The sequence below is a fragment of the Balaenoptera borealis genome (genome assembly GCF_965194805.1).
Source record: "Balaenoptera borealis genome assembly, chromosome: 14".
NCBI lineage: Eukaryota > Metazoa > Chordata > Mammalia > Artiodactyla > Balaenopteridae > Balaenoptera > Balaenoptera borealis.
In genome coordinates this window covers 91,835,494-91,854,330 of record NC_138875.1, presented here as the reverse complement: position 1 = coordinate 91,854,330, position 18,837 = coordinate 91,835,494, and the positions used below count along the sequence as shown (strand labels likewise).

General features: G+C 45.0%; 1 protein-coding gene and 1 long non-coding RNA gene across 7 annotated transcripts; both read right to left on the bottom strand.

The window, feature by feature from the left end:
• Positions 1-871: 871 nt before the first annotated feature.
• On the bottom strand, positions 872-14,190 carry ZNF26 (zinc finger protein 26). 6 transcript variants are annotated; one of them, XM_082355132.1, is made up of 5 exons: positions 13,703-14,173; positions 6,962-7,577; positions 5,679-5,805; positions 5,314-5,409; positions 872-2,824 (listed from the first exon to the last, which is right to left on the bottom strand). In XM_082355132.1, the coding sequence occupies exons 2-5, from the start codon at positions 7,151-7,153 to the stop codon at positions 1,473-1,475; spliced, it is 1,767 nt and encodes a 588-aa protein (XP_082211258.1). In that variant the 5' UTR covers positions 7,154-7,577; positions 13,703-14,173; the 3' UTR covers positions 872-1,472. The 6 variants fall into 6 exon arrangements, with proteins under 6 accessions (XP_082211258.1, XP_082211260.1, XP_082211259.1 ...); XM_082355134.1 differs by lacking the exon at positions 6,962-7,577 and having other exon boundaries at positions 14,036-14,190; XM_082355133.1 differs by lacking the exon at positions 6,962-7,577 and having other exon boundaries at positions 13,703-14,171.
• A 3,728-nt stretch (positions 14,191-17,918) lies between these two features.
• Positions 17,919-18,829, bottom strand: LOC309611231. Its single transcript, XR_014234410.1, has 2 exons — positions 18,667-18,829; positions 17,919-18,226 (listed from the first exon to the last, which is right to left on the bottom strand). It is a non-coding gene; the product is annotated as an uncharacterized lncRNA (long non-coding RNA).
• Positions 18,830-18,837: the final 8 nt, after the last annotated feature.

Genomic DNA, 18,837 nt, shown 5'->3' with positions numbered 1-18,837 from the left:
AGCCATCTCATCTCCTGCCCCAGATTTCCTCGTTAATTTAAAATTCTTCTAGGACAGTAGTTCCTCACTGTTCCCAGAATCTTACCAACAGGGGTCACAAGGTTCTTGGTGTACACAAACAATAACACTATTTCATACTATGTACTAAAAAGTATCCACCGTGGAATATAAACAGGAATCTGAAAGATTTTCTTCTTGTCTCAGGAAAAACCCTAAACCACACACCCAGCTGTTCTTCAACAGTTTACTACCTACAGCTACTCCAGAGCAACGACTTACCAGTTAATGCCCTTCAGTTACAAGAAACAGGAACTCATTCTGCTTCACTTTAGCAGAAAACAATATTTATTGAAAAGATGAGGAAGCACACAGAAGACCAGAAAACCAGGTTCAAAAGGGGCAGTATCCAAAGTTATTCTGAGAAATCAAAACAGCAAGAACTAACTGATGGTCTCAGTAGAATTCTGGGAGAAGAATGAGTTCCAATATTTCCCTGCTGGTTCATGGGAGACTGAAATCGAGACGCAAACTCTGGGAAAAGAGGCTCCCATTTCCCAACAATGGCAGAGTGCTCACCTGTGACTGGTGGAAAGGACACCCTGAAAGACCCACCACAAGGGTGCACACACACAGGAAGAGTATTTCTCCAGAGAGATCTAAGCCGCTCTTACCGATCAATGGGGAACAGACACTGAACTGGTAAATATAATCAATGTTCATTATGGTGAGTGCTCTTAGAAAGCACCCCTTTTAACAACTGCTAGACCCACTTGCTGGATAAGTAAATTCATTTGGAGTGAGAACTAAATCCTTTCATTTATTAAAAACTACATTATTTTAGTTATATTGTTAAGAAATAAAGAGACAATACTGATCCTTAGCATTTAATATGGAAAATATTAGAGGGTGTTATACCACAAACTATCAAACATAACAAGTTACATTTAAAAATAAAATACCAAAAATTTTTAAAACGCTATTCAGTGTTACTCAGGAAAGTCTCACTCCATACCCCTTAACCTTCAGAGTATGTTCCTTGCCCTTTTCCTGCTATTACTCTAGTTACATATTAAAATAAAAAACAACTTTACTCTCTACCAAGACTTTCTTCAGCACATCTGGAACACGACTCCCCATGTAACACAGCTTCCACGGGAAGTGCCTTCCTGATTTATTAAAGTTACAAGGGCTTCTCAATATGAATTCCCCAAGTTAAATCTTCATAATCAGGCTACCACATCTGATACAGTTACTGCTCTGTACTCCTGCAACTATTTTCTCGTGTATAAAGATTTGTATGACTTATTTCTGAAAGCTTTTGCACATTCATTCCAAATATGATTGGCTTCTCTCTCATATGACTAATTTGATAAGAGAGTATTTTTAGGACTTCCTGCCTCTATTATCATCTGAAGTCTCCTGTGGATCAGCTTCTGTGAGAATGCTTCTAACATCTACTCCGTTCTGATTTCTCACTTGTGAGTTTTTCGATGTATACGAAGCCCTGAATTCCAACAGAAGGATTTCCCACATTCAGAACATTTCCACGGCTTCTCTCCTGTATGAACTCTCTGATGTTCACTGAGAGACGACTTCTGAGTGAAGGCTTTCCCGCATTCACTGCATTTGTGGGGTTTTTCTCCTGAATGAGTCTTCTGGTGTATCTGAAGTGATGCCTTCCTAGGATAGGCTTTCTCACATTCGCTGCATTCATAGGGCTTCTCTGTTGAATGAGTTCTCTGATGTATAATTAGCTGTGATTTCCCACAAAAGGCCCTCTCACAGAAGCTACACTCATAGGGTCTCTCTCCTGTGTGTGCTCTCCGGTGTATAACGAGGTATGACTTGCTGCTGAAGGCTTTCCCACACTCACTGCACCCATAGGGCTTCTCTCCTGCGTGAGCTCTCAGATGTGCAGTGAGCTGTTCCTTCCTACCGAAGGCCTTCCCACATTCACTGCACTGATAAGGATTATTTCCTGTGTGAATTCCCTGGTGCACAACGAGTTGTGTCTTCATGCTGAAGGCCTTCCCGCAATCCCTGCACTGATACGGCTTCTCTCCCGTGTGCATCCTAATGTGAATGAGGAGATACGACTTACTCCGGAAGGCTTTCCCACAGTCACTGCATTTATGAGGTTTCACTCCTGTGTGAGTTCTCTGGTGCACAATGAATGGGGACTTCAGACTAAAGGCTTTCCCACATTCACTGCATTCATAGGGTTTCACTCCTGTATGGCTTCTCTGGTGTAAAATAAGCTGTGATTTCCAGCTGTAGGCTTTCCCACATTCACTGCAACCGTAAGGTTTCCCTCCTGAGTGAATTTCCTGATGGACAATGAGCTGTGACCTGAATGAGAAGACTTTCCCACACTCGATACAGGAATAGGGCTTCTCTCCTGTGTGGACTCTCTGATGAGCATTGAGGTTTGACTTGGCACTGAAGGCTCGCTCACATTTAGTGCATTCATATGGTCTCTCTCCTGTATGAATTCTGAGATGTACAATGAGCTGTGATTTACAACGAAAAGCTTTCCCACATTCATTACATACACAGCTTTTTTCTATACTATGAGTTCTTTGATGCTTAAGAAAATATGATTCATCACACCCATGAAACTGATCAGGATTCTGTCTTAGATAGTTTCTGGCTGAAGTTAAGTTTTGTGTCAAGCTTTTTCCATGTGTATTATATTTAAGGAGACTTTGTCTTGAAGAAATGTGGCTTTTGCTCAGATGAAGCTTTCCAAATGCATTACAAGCATAGCTTCTCTCAACACTTTCGAGTTCATCTTGATTTTTCTGGTACCATTCTTGCCAACCTTCTAGAAAAAAAACACACACACAAAAAAACACCGTATATTTAAAATCATAACACAAACCTAATATAGAACTAAAGGGCTTTAGGACTGCCATGTACTGAGTGTTTTTCTTTTGGTCCAGGCCTCTGACACACTGGTTCAAAAGAAATACTGGCCAAGTGCACACACATCACATAACCAAGCATGGGGGCGAGGGGAAGTGAATCAAACCAAAATAAGTCCCTTTACAGAAATGGGTAGCCGATTAGCAGTGATCGAAAATGTTTTTTTAAAATAAAAGTTTAAAAAATTTAGCCTGCACTTAGAAGCCAATGCCATCTATTTATGCCAATTTTATTATTGCAGGAGTTTACTCAAAAAGTTAACTCACAGGATACAGAAGAGCTAGGTATGACATTTAGGTAGGTACAATGAGACATTAAAAGAGAGACTGAGTGAGCCATAAGGAAAGTAAGGCAAAAGCATTCCAAACAGACGGAAGAGCAAATGCAAAGCTCCTGGGGAAGGAACCTGCGTGGCATAGTAAAGGAACAGAACAAAGGCCAGGACAGCTGAGACCCCCTGAGTGAATAGAGTGAAGGCAGGAACCAGATTAGGCAAGGCCCCAGGAAAGAGTTTTCACCCAACGGACTTTAATTAGAGGGGATCTCGATTCATCTTCTGCTTTTAAAAGATCAGTGGCCGTTACGTAAAAACGAATAGGAAAAGGGCAGAGACAAATGAACAGCCACTGCAGCAGTCCAGGATGACAGGGTGGGGCTGGCTGTCCTTCTGGAGCTGAGCAACGTGTACATACTTGGAGAGAGAACTAAGAAAGGTACTAATGGACTGGATGTGAGAACCCAGAGGCGGGGAGGACTTAGTAACTCCTAGATTTGAGACTTGAGAAGCAGGTGGTGCTGCTCTTTGAGACTGAAAACACTGGGAGAGAGACATGTTCGGAGGAAAAACAAAGGACTCTGTTTTGGATCTTATTACATTTGAGATCATAGTTAAATATCCAAATGGAGAAGCAGGTAGGCAGTTAGACCTCAGTTCAGTGCTCAGTAAAAAGTAGGCATCAACAGCACATACAAGGTATTAAATGATGTGAGGGATAACATCTTCTAGGGAACATGTGCAAATTAAAAGGGATGCCAAAACAGCCCTGGAGCAGACGACATTTAAGGTTGGAGAGGAGATGCAGAGAGAATGGGAAAGTCCATCTGTGAGGCCCAAACAGTGTGAAGATGACAGTGATAGCAAGACAAGGGTTAAAGGAAAGGAGCAGCAGCAGGGTGCGGTCTGGACAGCAGCTATCCCGGCAAAAGCATTCCAAACAGAAGGGACAGCAAGTACAAAGCTCCTGAGGAGGGAACCTGCATGGCATGGTTAAGAAACAGAACAAAGGCCAGGACAGCTGAGACCCCCTGAGTGAACAGAGTGAAGGCAGGAACCAGATTAGGCAAGGCCCCGTACACACTGTCTGACTGTGTGTCAGCACCCGTCAGACACACAGCCTCAGTCACCCCCATACACGACTGCTGCGCTGGGGGCCTCAGTAGCTGTCCTGCTTTCTCAGGACTGCTTGCTAAACACTTTTCTCCCCAGAGTGGTGGGAAACCGGAGGAAGAAGAGCAATTTCAGAAGTGCCTTCCCATTTCTGCCACTGAGAATGCAGAGTGGGAAAGCCCAGGGGCACTCTCCTGCAAGCGTATAAAGCTGGGACCAGAGCGCACGAGGAAAAGAGAAGGAGGATGGCAATTCTGCTGTTACAACGCTGGGAGGAAAAAAGCTTTGATTTTCAGGACAGAAGAGTCTTTCCACAGTTACAATGTAGAAGAGAAGCCCAAAGTTGGACAGCTCAAAAGGGAAGAGTAAGCGGGGTCAGGGAAATAAAAGTAGGGTGATAAAAACCACCTAAGATACAGGTGAGACGAGGCTAGGTTTCAGGATTCTTTTAATAAAAGAGCCCAAGGGACTTCCCTGGCGGTCCAGTGGTTAAGAATCTGCACGTACACTGCAGGGAGCATGGGTTCCATCCCTGGTCGGGGAACTAAGATCCTACGTGCTGCACGGTATGGCCAAAAAAAAAAAGAAAAGAAGAAAAGTGCCCAAGAAAGTAACAGTTGTAATTTCCAAGTGACTAGTGTGAGAAGAGAGAAGGAAGCAATGAAATCTCCTAAGACAGTCAAGGGGAGAGAATGAAATGAAAGACTATGGGTAAAGTCGAGGGACTTAACTGCAGAGGCAAGAGAGAAAACGAGGCCCATGACTACGGAAAGGAAGGCAGAGAAAAAAGGTGCCAGAAGGAAGGAAACTAACCCAGAAAGCAACCGCTCGGAGCCACGGGAGGAAACCGAGGGCCCTGTCCTTACCTGAGGACTCGCGGGCTCATGCCGAGTTCACCGGTGGTTCAAGTACTTCAAGAACAGTTCGCGCACACAACACTCCCTGAGTGCCAGCCCCGGTTCACTCCCGACCTCCCGTCTCCATGGTTTCTGCTAACCCACCTGGACCGCTCTGACAGGAAACTTCCGCGTTTATTATCCATGGCTCTTCTCCTTGCTCTAACTTGAAGATTAAATCAGGTTTGGTACCATGATACCCTGTTAAGGGAAAATCACAAAGGATGTGGGCCAAACTGCTGGGGACTAGGAAAGGAAGCTAGGAGCTAGGAAAGGAAGCAGCTCGTTTGCACTTGGGGAAAGATTACAATGAGGGGATGAAGCCCGAATAGGGCCTAAGAACGTATGACCTCTAGAGCTCAAGTCCATAATCATTAATTACTTCAGAGGCCCCAGGAGAGAACAACAAAAGAAAAAGTGGTGGCAACTTATGACTCACGACCTGAGCCGAAAAGAGAAGCTGTACTTACCCACAGACACCAGGTTACTATAGTTTTCCAGAGTCACATCCCGGTACAGGTGCTTCTGCGCAGAATCCAATAACTGCCATTCTTCCCAGGTGAACTCCATAGATATATCCTTGAATGACGACAATCCCTGTAACAATACACACACCATTCCACAGGCTGCAATTACACTGGGAGACATGGAAAAGATGTAGAGGACCCAGGAAAGGAGAATGTCCCTCCACAGACTGCATCCTGTGCCCAGGCCACCACTTGCTTTGAGAGAGAATTAAAAAATAATAATAATAATTGAGCCTCCGTGTGCCAGATACTCTTTTGGGTCCTGAAGACTTCAGGATGAGTGAAGCCCACCCTGGCCTCCAGAAGCTTTTAGTCTTGTAGAGGGAAATGAACAGCTATGCATGCAGACAAAATAAGGTGTTTCCAGTCTGATAAGAACCTATTCAGGGAGACCTTGCACGGGGTGGCGAGCATGACTCTAACTACGGGCACCAGACACACAAGGTCTGACCCTCCAGAAGTGCCTGCCGTCTGGCCAGCTGCTCAGCCCACCTGAGTCTCAGTGGGAGTGAGCACATTAAGAAAACACGCCAGGGACTTCCCTGGTGGTGCAGTGGTTAAGAATCCACCTGCCAATGCAGGGGACACGGGTTCGAGCCCTGGTCCGGGAAGATTCCACATGCCGTGAAGCAGCTAAGCCCGTGCGCCACAACTACCGAGGCTGCGCTCTAGAGCCCACGAGCCACAACTACTGAGCCCGCATGCCACAACTACTGAAGCCCGCGCACTCTAGGGCCCACGTGCTGCAACTACTGAGCCCACATGCCACAGCTACTGAAGCTGCGCTCCGCAACGAGAAGCCACCGCAATGAAAAGCCCGCGCACCGCAACGAAGACCCAACGCAGCCAAAGATAAATAAAATTAAAAAAAAAAAAAGAAAGAAAAGAAAACGTGCCAAATAGGTGACTTCCCAGGCTTCTTCCAAGAAAATAAGGGGTCCACGACCGAGTCGACCAGGGGACACCCAGCACAGACTGTGAACCTAAAGCCCAGGTTGCGGAGCCGCAGGCCACGAGCCAGCGCGGGGGCATCTGCTCCCCGAGGTGCGCGGGTCCTACCAGGCGGCCCTGTGGCAGTGTCAGCCATGCGGCCTGCATGCCTGGTGCTTGATGCCTCTGAGAACCACCCAGTGTGCTCACAATAAATTCCTCTCACAGGACCAAAAGATAGCAGCAAGCCACAGACCCTCAGGGGATCATTCAATAAGCACTTATTAGGCACCAACCGCGGACACGGTCCCTGTCCTCAGTGGGTTTCCATTCCTGCAGGGGAGATGCCAGTAAACACACAGCCACCTAGCACGCAGGCAGTGACAGTGCTCTGACAGGCCTCCAGCAGCTTCAGGGGAGAGAGGCGGGGAGGAAGACACAGGCGCTATCTCAGATGGGTGATCAGGAGCCCCCTGCTGAGGCGACATTTAGGCAGAAACACAAGCAGTGTGAGAACGGGCTCCGAGATTTCTTCGAGAAGAGCCTTCCACGCAGCATGAAAACAAAGGCACAGGCCTGCAGGGCTCGAAGGACGTGGTAGGGACTTGGATTTCATTCCACAGGAGGAGAAGCCTCCGGAAGGCCTTGGACAGGGTGGTGCGCTCTGACCCCCATCTGAGACTGCCACAGAGAGGAGAGGGGTCCTAGTTCCAGTGGAAGATGAAGGTCCTGGGGCTGGAGTGAGAGCACTGGGGTAAGGAGCAGTGGTTGGGTCCCAGGCATCCAGTGAAGCCAGAGGCAGAGACGTCCCAGTGGAGACGACAGCGCAGAGAGAGAGAGAAGGACGTCGAGGAGAAGGCAAGGATCCTGGCCGAGCAAACGGAAGACACTGTCCTCTACAGGTTGGGAAGCCTGCAAGACGAGAAAGGGAGGGATGGGGGCTGAAGACAAAGAAGCAGCAGCTAGAGGAGCCCCGACTGACGCCCTAACAGGCTCCTCCCCAAGAGCACTGCCTGCAGAGAGGGGGACCCCGGGGAAGACACGGTGAGTGCAACTCTGGGGGAGCCTCAGAGGCCAGTGGAAATACAGGGTAGAGCCCTGTCACAGGGTCCAAGCGATCCCCGTCGTGCTGGGGACTGACCGCCAGACGACAGGAGCTTCCCATCCCAACCCACAAGGAGCTCCCACAGGGACAAAAAGTGAAGTGGGAATAAAGAGAAGAGCCTCCCATCTCCCGCAGGCTGAGTCGGGGAAGAAGAGGGGTTGGAGTATAGCCTGGACTTTCCAACGCCTGAAAGTTAACTTACATCCAAATACTTGGCTCTTGCCAAGATCACTGCCAGGGCCGGGGAGGGACAGCTGACAGGGCATGTCTGAGGTCGTGATGAAGAAAAATGAAGCCGTGACATCAAGCCCAGGGCATTCATGCAGGGAGGAGGAGAAACAGGAAGCAAGGCGTGAGGAAGATGCCACAAGAGCAAATGCAGACCAAAGGGACAGGATGGAGGGAGAAAGGAGTAGAGCAGAGAGTATATTTTATTTTAAGCTTTTTGCTATTTTTTAAGCTTGATAAGAATAAAAACAAAATACAAAGGAACTACTACAAAAAATTTTAATTGGGCAAGCATAATCAAGAAATGAGGGGACTTCCCTGGTGGTCCAGTGGTAAAGAATCCGCCTTCCAATACAGGGGAAGTGGGTTCGATACCCTGATTGGGGAACTAAGATCCCACATGCTGTGGGGCAATTAAGCCCGAGCTCCGCAACTACAGAGCCCACGTGCCCTGGTGCCCTCGCACCACAACTAGAGAGAAGCCCACGTGCCACAAGGAAGAGCCCACCCCACAATGAAAGATCCCGCATGCCGCAACTAAGACCCGAAGCAGCCAAAAAAATAAAGAAAATAAATAAATTTTTTAAAAAAAAGAAAAGAAAGCAAAGAGGGAATGACCAAGACAGGGTGCATAACTCTTAGAGAAGGGATTTTAAAATTCATAAACGATCACTATACACAAGCAGTTCTGCTATAATGTGATATGTATGTTACCAAAAAAAAAGACAAAAAAAACACCACTATGCAAAGTCTCAGGCTTATGAGAAGAACAGGGTTGGGGTGTGACACCTTTGTAGCACACATGAAAAAAGAAAATCAGGAACCTTAATAAAAACAGTAGCAGTTTTATACATGTTTGATTTGAGAAATACATAAATACTACCATAAATATGGCACTGTACCTTGAAAAACACCTGACGTCTGGGCGTCAGAAGGGCCGTAGGTTAGTATCAAGTGGTGAAAAGAGGCTTGCCTGAAATCAGTCAGAAAGCTCACATTGTTCCCTAAGATATCAATCATGTTGAAACAAATTTACATCCTTAAAGCAAACATGATAGCAGAACTGACTGTATTTACAAATTTGTTCCAATAAGTTTGAAAACTTAGAAGAAATGGAAAATTTCCTAGGAAAATAAAAGTAACCAATATTTGCCCAGAAAGAATTAGGAAGACCAGACTGACTAGCCCATGGTCATAAAATAAACTGCAACAGTAATCAAAGGTATACCCTCTCCATAAAGACAACAGTCCCACACTATCTTTAAAAGTAAGTTCTATCAGCATCCAAGGAACAGAAAATTTCCCCCACATCTAATCTGATGTAGAGCCAGGAAATGATGGGAAACCCATCAAACAAACCTATATAATCCTACAGAGCAGGCAAGGACAGCACAAACTGTAGTCCAATCTCATTTATTAAAAATACCTAGATAAAGACACTAACAGAGTAAAACAAATCCTGTACATACATACATAGCAAACTATGAATGAAGTTTATCCAGAAACTTAAAGGACAGTCCAAACTTTAAAAAAACAAAACACAACCGTATCAAAGAAGTAAGTAACATTAGTACATTAATGGAGATCAGACAATCATCTCAATAGATGAAACAAAGTACTATGATGAAATTTAACACTTTTAAAAATTACAATTTAGTTTGTTACAGGTAAAAGTAATTTCCCTAAGCCTATAAAAAAAATCATACTTTGTGTGAAACTAAAATCAGGAACAAGACACGGACGCTCACATCAACTCTGCTAGTCAGCACTGTCCCAGAGGACCCAGCAGAGCAGGAACAAAGCAAAATGCCAGTGATAAACACTAAGCAAGGAGGAGAAACTACTGTCATTATTTACAAACATCTGATTTTCTGACTAAAAAAACTAACAGAAACAGCTGGCATAACATGAGAACCGATAAGAAACATCAGCAGGGTGGCAGTTAAAACAAAAAAATCAACATGTAATAGCTCTTTGATACATCAACAGTAACCAACTTGAAAATGTAATAAGAACCACAACAAATCTAGAAAGTACTCAGGAATAAAGCTTAAAAATAGAGAAAAACCTAACGAAAACTACACGTGATAAAATACATAAATGCAGAGGCAAAGAAAACACAGTAGCCCAGATATGGAAGGAACGTAAGTGTCCACTGATAGATGAATGGATACAGAAGATGTGATACACATACACACACACACACGAACATTACTCAGCCATTAAAAAAAAAACCAAAATCTTGTCATCTGTGACAACATGGATGGAACTAGAGGGTATTATGCTAAGTGAAATAAATCAGACAGAAATACAAATACCATATGACCTCACTTATATGTGGAATCTAAAAAATTAAATAAACAAAACAAAACAAAAACAGACTCATAGGCACAGAGACCAAAAAGGTGGTTGCCAGAGGTAGAAGGGTGAGTGAAATAGGTGAAGGGGATTAAGAGGTACAAACCTTCAGTTATAACATAAATTAGCCACGGGGATGCAGCATAAGGAATATGGTCAATAATGCTGTAATAACTTTGTATTGGGACGATTACCAGCCTTGGGGCGGTGATCATTTCATAATGTATGCAAATGTCAAATCACTATGTAGTACACCTGAAGCTACCATAATACTGTATATCAACTAAATTTCAAACATTTTTATATTAAAAAAAAACAAAAAAAACAGAGGCCTGAGTAACTGAGTTAACATTTATGATATGTAGACTCAATGTGGTATAAAGATATTAATTTTCAACAAATTAATTTATAAATTCAATGAATTCTCAATCAAAATGTTAAGAAGATGTTACATTTTATTTCATCTAATGGTAAGTCTTTTCTAACACTTATTCACAATAAATAAAATCATACGTTTGGACTACTGCTGGTACAACTAGAAAATTAATGGTAAATTACAATCCTCGTGAACATCAGAGACCCACGGAAGCAAGGAAGACTGAATGAACCAAATTTCAGAGAGGGGAGAGCTCTTCCCAGGTGAGCTAAGAGTGCTGGCTGTTTACTTCGCCAAGGGCATTTGTCCAGCCTGAGAACAGGCGGGACGGGGTCAGCTGAGACAGAGGACGACACCAGGAGAAAGAGAAACCAGTGGAGCCTTCGATGCCCCCCTGGACAGCAGGCTGTCCCCCTGGGGCATTTGCTGAGTGCGGTCAGTGCAGGAACTGGGCGGGAATGGCAGACTGACTCTCCCATAGTCTCAAGGCACTTAGGACACAAAGTACTGCGAGGGAGGAGCCTGCGATCGGCACACCCCGCTGAAAATACAGGTGAACCGAGTGCAACTAAAGCAGCACCCCAGCCCCAAACCAGCTCAATGTCTGTTTAGATGAGGTGATCAGTCACTCCCCATCTGCACAACAGAGGAGAGGGGAAAGAGGCTCTTGTAGAAAGTAACACTGAACTTCAGTCTCTGTGGCTGTTCCCTTTATACCAATTCATGTACACACACACACAAGTAAAGAGAGAATGATAGAGCTAATCTGGGGAATCTGGGTGAAGAGTGTTTTTTTTTTAATACAATACAGGAGATTAGTTTATACTATTCTTGCAACTTCTCCAGTTTTGAAATTATTTCAAAATAAAACATAAAATGTAATAAACTCCTAGGGCTTTCCAGATGATCCTTTGCCTACTGAAAGGGCCCTACACAATCTGGCCTTGCTCTCGCATGCTCCCTCCCCGTTCCTGCCACGTGCCTTCTTTCCACTAGACAGGGCACCTGCTGGTTCTCACCTTAAGGCCACTGACTTAGCTGCTTCCTGTTCTGTGCCCCCATCCTCCCATGATCATCCAGCTGTCATTCAGATTCTGCTTAAATGCTGCCTCAAGACAAGGTTGCCAGTCTGAAGTAGCCACCCAGCCTCTCAGTGCATGAGCATTCACAACTTTGTTCATGATGTTCCCCTGATATGTCTTACCATCTCCCATACCCTCCACGGGGTCATGGGCTCTGTCAGTCTTGTTCACCCCTGCGTGCCCTAGAAAATTACCTGGCATAATAGTCAATAAAGGCTTGCTAAACACGTGCACTCAGAAACAAGGAAATACTGTCTACATTTGTTCAAGTCTTTTAGGTTCTAAGAGGCAATAAGAGCGCAGGCTCTGAAGACACTCTGCGTGGGTCTGAATCTCAGCTCTGTCACCCTCATGTCCTTGTTTCCCTTACTAGTTTGGGACCTGGCAGGCTCCCCAGTTTCCTCAGCTGTAAAATGGGGACATACTTGCCTCACAGGGCCGTGAGGTGTAATGACGTCACAGACACAAAGTGGCTAGGCCAAGAGTGGTGCCTATTAATATTATTCTACCGTTGTGAAGTCTTCTTTATTCAGGTCCTGTACCCTTATGGTCACTTATTTTATCTTTTCCAATTGCTACTGCAAATACGTTTTCTCTCGTTGTACTCTCTGTATAGTTATTGTTTAAAAGCAAAAAGTTCATTGATTTTGAGGTTAACTGTACCCCTCCGGCCGCCTCGGTGAAATCCCTTCTCCCCTGACACCCAAACTCTTCCTGTCACACTTGATCACCTAAAAAAGTGTCTATACTATTACTAATCGCTTCTCTACATCCTGCTGCCCACAGCCGCATGCAATCCCTTCGCCTCTCAGGAAGTGACCACCTGCACCACCCCCGACATTCTCTCTGCTCTGGAAAAGCTGCTTAAGACCCACACATTCTGAAGTCCAGGCGGCACCTTTCGGCCTCATGAAACATTTCTGAGGCATTTCGTATCATGGCTTCTAAGAAGCTCTCTTTTCTCAAATTTGCAGGGGGAAGAAACCACTCTCCAAATTTTCTGTCACCTCCCTTGCACCCCAGCCCTTCTGCACCGCCGTCCTGGTTGCCCCGAGTCCTCTACTGGTCCCTCCTGGGGCTCTACTCGTCGTACCCTGCGCTCCCCCGAACACAGGCGCCTTTAATCTGCACATGTTAGTTGAAAACCCCTACCCAAGCTACAGGCTCGACGACAGGCACTGCGCTTCGGACACCTACAAGCGCGCTCGGCCCCTGGATACCTCTTCCAACAGTTTTCTCAAGGCCGGAAACACGAGCAGCGCGCCAACGGCTCCGAGGAAGTTCACCTTCGCCGGGAAGCCCGCTCTGGCTCACCGCCCAACCACCCGCCCGGCCCAGCCGGTCCACTGGCCCTCTCCCCTCGCGACGCGGCTCCTTCCGGCTGAGCCCTCGAACCCGCCCGCCACCCTGCCCAGCGACCACCCTCCGCAAGAGACCGCAGCTCCTCGAAAGAAAGAAACGTACGTAATTCCTTCGCACTGCCAGCGCCAGTCTCAGCGCCCCGCACACAAAGACACTCGGTGTATGAGCATCTCAACAAGGGAATGGACAAAGAGGAGGTTAATTTCTCTGATGGGGCCCGAAAGGGCTGGACACGAAGACAACTCCGTACTTGTGTGTGAGAAACCAGAAACGACAGAGGATCACTTCCTTCACGAGGAACCCTCGCTGCCCTCAGAATTCAGGGTCCGCTGTAGACAATAAAACAGGGTACCTGCCGAAGGACAGGGCACCGGACACAAAACGCCCGAAGACGAGGAACGTTCCTGGAGACCCAGGCGGACGGCGGCGAACACGCGAGTTCAGGCCCTGGCGTGGCCGTCACGGGATGAACACGGCCACGCTCACGGCCCAGTCAGCTTGCGCAAGGGAGAAAGTCCCGACTCACCCAACACGAAGCTGTCCGGGACCTGCTGGCCATCCCGCGCTGTTTCGTGCAGGGTCTCCCGGCTGCTCCCACCCCGCCCACCCAGCAGGGGCTTCGCGCCCCACGGAGGGAGGGTCCGCGGGCACCAGGCACCTGCCCGTCGGGGCTGAGCCCCTCGCAGGGACGCGGCCTCCGGGCCCGGGCGGAGGGAACCGGGGCGATGAGTTTGTACCGTTCCGCAGCCGTGAGGCGGCAGGGACCGAGGACAGGCTGGCCGCCTCCACGCCCGGACCGACCGTGGGGGTTCAGGCGGCCAAGAGCCTGGTGCACACAGGACGTTCCGGGCCAGGGTACCTTCGCGTCTCCGCCAGCTCCGCGGCCAAGGAAATAGAACGTCCCCGGCCCGCCTCTGCGCACAGTCGCCAAGCAGGCTGCAGCCCGCTAGGCGCGTACTCCGCTGAGGCGGGGGTGCGGCGCACGCGGAAGTACGTCACGCGACCAGTAGCGGCCGGCAGAAAACGACATCTCCCAGAACCCTCTGCGGAGGAGGCGGAGGGCCTGGGGAGAGCGGCGGAGGCTGACGGGAAAGGCAGGCGGGCTGCCTCTGCAAGCGCACCGTGTCCGCCCCGGCCGGCGTCTGCGCGGGCAGAGTCCGTCCCCATGCAGGGGCTGGCGCTCGGGTCTGGACGCCACACCGGGCAGAGTTTCGACTGGAGGACACAGTGGAGAAGAACACCGTGTGAGGCTGCAAGCTGCAGTGCACAGGGTTATACAACAGTTGTGAATATCAGTGCCCCAAATAATAGTTACCAACTTCATAACGGTAGATGAAAAGAGAAAAAGAAGTACATCACTAATGGGAGACATGAACATGTCAACTCTCCGTCCCAGACAGAGCAAACAATAGCCGACTGAAAAAAAACGCACAACCTACACGTTGAGACTTATGTTTTATTTTATGAACAAAACTGAGGACTTAAGCTTGAGACACAGCATCTTAGCTCTGGGGGGCTGCTCCAAAGAGGCAAATGGGGAAGCCAGGATATTATAGGAGTTTTTGCAACAAAGAGCAGGTAGTCGGAACATCAAAATATTACTGTTGGTTAAAGAAAACCAGACATCTCAAGTTAAGGAATTCAGCGCTTTTTTGTTGTTGTTGTTGTTACTTTTACCATAAGGAAGAGATTTGTTTATTTATTTATTGTTGTAACTTTTACTATAAGGAAGAGATTTTTTATTTTTATTTTTGAATTTTTCAATTTTATCTTTTTATACAGCAGGTTCTTATTAGTCATCCATTTTATACAAATTAGTGTATACATGTCAATCCCAATCTCCCAATTCATCACACCACCACCATCATCACCACTTTCCCCTCTTGGTGTCCATACGTTTGTTCTCTACATCTGTGTCTCAATTTCTGCCCTGAAACCGGTTAATCTGTACCATTTTTCTAGGTTCCACATATATGCATTAATATATGATATTTGTTTTTCGCTTTCTGACTTACTTCACTCTGTATCACAGTCTCTAGATCCATCCACGTCTCTACAAATGACCCAATTTCGTTCCTTTTTATGGCTGAGTAATATTCCATTGTATATATGTACCAGAACTTCTTGATCCATTCGTCTGTCGATGGTCATTTAAGTTGCTCCCATGACCTGGCTATTGTAAATAGTGCTGCAATGAACATTGGGGTGCATGTGTCTTTTTGAATTATGGTTTTGTCTGGGTATATGCCACGTAGTGGGATTGCTGGGTCATATGGTAATTAGAGTTTCAGTTTTTTTTTTTTTTTAATAATAAATGTATTTATTTATTTTTGGCTGCATTGGGTCTTTTTTTTTTAACATCTTTATTGAAGTATAATTGCTTTACAATGGTGTGTTAGTTTCTGCTTTATAAGAAAGTGAATCAGTTATACATATACATATGTTCCCATATCTCTTCCCTCTTGCATCTCCCTCCCTCCCACCCTCCCCATCCCACCCCTCTAGGCGGTCACAAAGCACCGAGCTGATCTCCCTGTGCTATGCAGCTGCTTCCCACTAGCTATCTATTTTACATTTGGTAGTGTATATATGTCCATGACACTCTCTCACCCTGTCACATCTCACCCCTCCCCCTCCCCATATCCTCAAGTCCATTCTCTAGTAGGTTTGTGTCTTTATTCCCGTCTTGCCACTAGGTTCTTCATGGCCTTTTTTTTTTTTTTCCTTAGATTCCATGTATATGTGTTAGCATACTGTATTTGTTTTTCTCTTTCTGACTTACTTCACTCGGTATGACAGACTCTAACTCCATCCACCTCATTACAAATACCTCCATTTCATTTCTTTTTATGGCTGAGTAATATTCCATTGTATATATGTGCCACATCTTCTTTATCCATTCATCCGATGATGGACACTTAGGTTGCTTCCATGTCCTGGCTATTGTAAATAGAGCTGCAATGAACATTTTGGTACATGATTCTTTTTGAAATATGGTTTTCTCAGGGTATATGCCCAGTAGTGGGATTGCTGGGTCATATGGTAGTTCTATTTGTAGTTTTTTAAGGAACCTCCATACTGTTCTCCACAGTGGCTGTATCAATTTACATTCCCACCAACAGTGCAAGAGGGTTCCCTTTTCTCCACACCCTCTCCAGCATTTGTTGTTTGTAGATTTTCTGATGATGCCTGTTCTAACTGGTGTGAGGTGATACCTCATTGTAGTTTTGATTTGCATTTCTCTAATAATTAGTGTTGTTGAGTAGCTTTTCATGTGCCTCTTGGCCATCTGTATGTCTTCTTTGGAGAAATGTCTATTTAGGTCTTCTGCCCATTTTTGGATTGGGTTGTTTGTTTCTTTAATATTGAACTGAATGAGCTGTTTATATATTTTGGAGATTAATCCTTTGTCCGTTGATTCGTTTGCAAATATTTTCTCCCATTCTGAGTGTTATCTTTTCGTCTTGTTTATAGTTTCCTTTGCTGTGCAAAAGCTTTTGTTTCATTAGGTCCCATTTGTTTATTTTTGTTTTTATTTCCATTACTCTAGAGGGTGGGTCAAAAAAGATCTTGCTGTGAATTATGTCAAAGAGTGTTTTTCCTATATTTTCCTTTAAGAGTTTTAGAGTGTCCAGTCTTACATTTAGGTCTCTAATCCATTTTGAGTTTATTTTTGTGTATGGTGTTAGGGAGTGTTCTAATTTCATTCTTTTACGTGTAGCTGTCCAGTTTTCCCAGCACCACTTATTGAAGAGACTGTCTTTTCTACATTGTATATCCTTGCCTCCTTGTCGTAGACTAGTTGACCATAGGTGCATGGGTTTATCTCTGGGCTTTCTATCCTGTTCCATTGATCTATATTTCTGTTTTTGTGCCAGTACCATATTGTCTTGATTACTGTAGCTTTGTAGTATAGTCTGAAGTCAGGGAGTCTGATTCCTTCAGCTCCGTTTTTTTCCCTCAAGACTGCTTTGGCTATTCGGGGTCTTTTGTGTCTTCATACAAATTTTAAGATTTTTTGTCCTAGTTCTGTAAAAAATACCATTGGTAATTTTATAGGGATTGCATTGAATCTGTAGATTGCTTTAGGTAGTATAGTAATTTTCACAATATTGCTTCTTTCAATCCAAGAACATGGTTTATCTCTCCATCTGTTTGTGTCATCTTTGATTTCTTTCATCAGTGATGTATAGTTTTCTGAGTACAGGTCTTTTACCTCCTTAGGTAGGTTTATTCCTGGGTATTTTATTCTTTTTGTTGCAGTGGTGAATGGGATTGTTTCCTTAATTTCTCTTTCTGATCATTTGTTGTTAGTGTATAGGAATGCAAAAGATTTCTGTGCATTAATCTTGTATCCTGCAACTTTACCAAATTCATTGATTAGCTCTAGTAGTTTTCTGGTGACATTTTTAGGATTCTCTATGTACAGTATCATGTCATCTGCAAACAGTGACAGTTTTACTTCTTCTTTTCCAATTTGTATTCCTTTTATTTCCTTTTCTTCTCTGATTGCCATGGCTAGGACTTCCAAAGCTATGTTAAATAATAGTGGTGAGAGTGGACATCCTTGTCCCTGATCTTAGAGGAAATGCTTTCAGTTTTTCACCATTGAGAATGATGTTTGTTGTCGGTTTGTTGTCACAGCATGAGGAAGCACTATACACACTTTCAATTTGCTCAGGTCATATCGCAAAGCCTCCAAATTCATTTTTTAATTTTTTATAAATTTATTTATTCATTTATTTATTTTTGGCTGCATTGGGTCTTCGTTGCTGCACGCAGGCTTTCTCTAGTTGCGGTGAGCAGGGGCTACTCTTCATTGCGGTGCGCAGGCTTCTCATTGTGGTGGCTTCTCTTGTTGTGGAGCATAGGCTCTAGGCCCGCGGGCTTCAGTAGTTGTGGTTCGCAGGCTCCAGAGCGCAGACTCAGTAGTCGTGGCACACGGGCTTAGTTGCTCCACAGCATGGTGGATCCTCCTGGATCAGGGCTCGAACCTGTGTCCCCTGCATTGGCAGGCGATTCTTAACCACTGCACCACCAGGGAAGCCCCCTAAAAACATTTTTAACCATCACTTTAGGTCTAAAAAGATATTATTTTCTTAAGTTAATTACCTAACTATTCCTTTATATCACGTACTTCATTAAGTTCTAAATTTATTAACATAGTTCCTAGATTACATATAATTGAGCAAAATATTCTTTCACAAATATTTTAATTTGTTCTTTTTGGCTAATTTTCTTTTTTCATTACCAATTGTTTTTGCTGTTTCTTCTCACTTTTTGATAAAAATCTCTAGTATGATTTTATATTTTATTTAAAAAATTGGATTTATCAAGTTTAGTTTTTTCTATTTTAATTCCTTTTATATTCTGCTTTTATATTCTTTAATTTACTTCTCTTCCCATAATTACATTTTATTTCTCCCCAAATCCCTCATTTCATTTATTTTCATTCTTTTTGTTAGTACTGTTGGACTGGATAAAACGTACCTATACTACTAATTTGATTTTATAAATTACTTTGCTCTATGATCAAAACTGGAAGGGATGGTGAGCACATTGCGGGGGGGGTTGGGGAGCGCAGGCTACATCCCACCGTCTGAACCGGGAGCCCCAGGCAGCCGCAAAGAGCTTGGCACCAGGAAACCTCACCCCTGTCCA

Bases quoted from the DNA above. Each gene is read 5' to 3' on its own strand.
- ZNF26 (XM_082355132.1), bottom strand. From the start codon at position 7,153: ATGTCGCCTCAGCAGGGGGCTCCTGATCACCCATCTGAGATAGCGCCT. The intron at 5,806-6,961 runs GTTGGTGCCTAA...GTATTGTTACAG, and splicing joins GGACAGGGACCGTGTCCGCG to GGATTGTCGTCATTCAAGGA. The intron at 2,825-5,313 runs GTGGGTTAGCAG...TTTTTTTTCTAG, and splicing joins TTCCTGTCAGAGCGGTCCAG to AAGGTTGGCAAGAATGGTAC.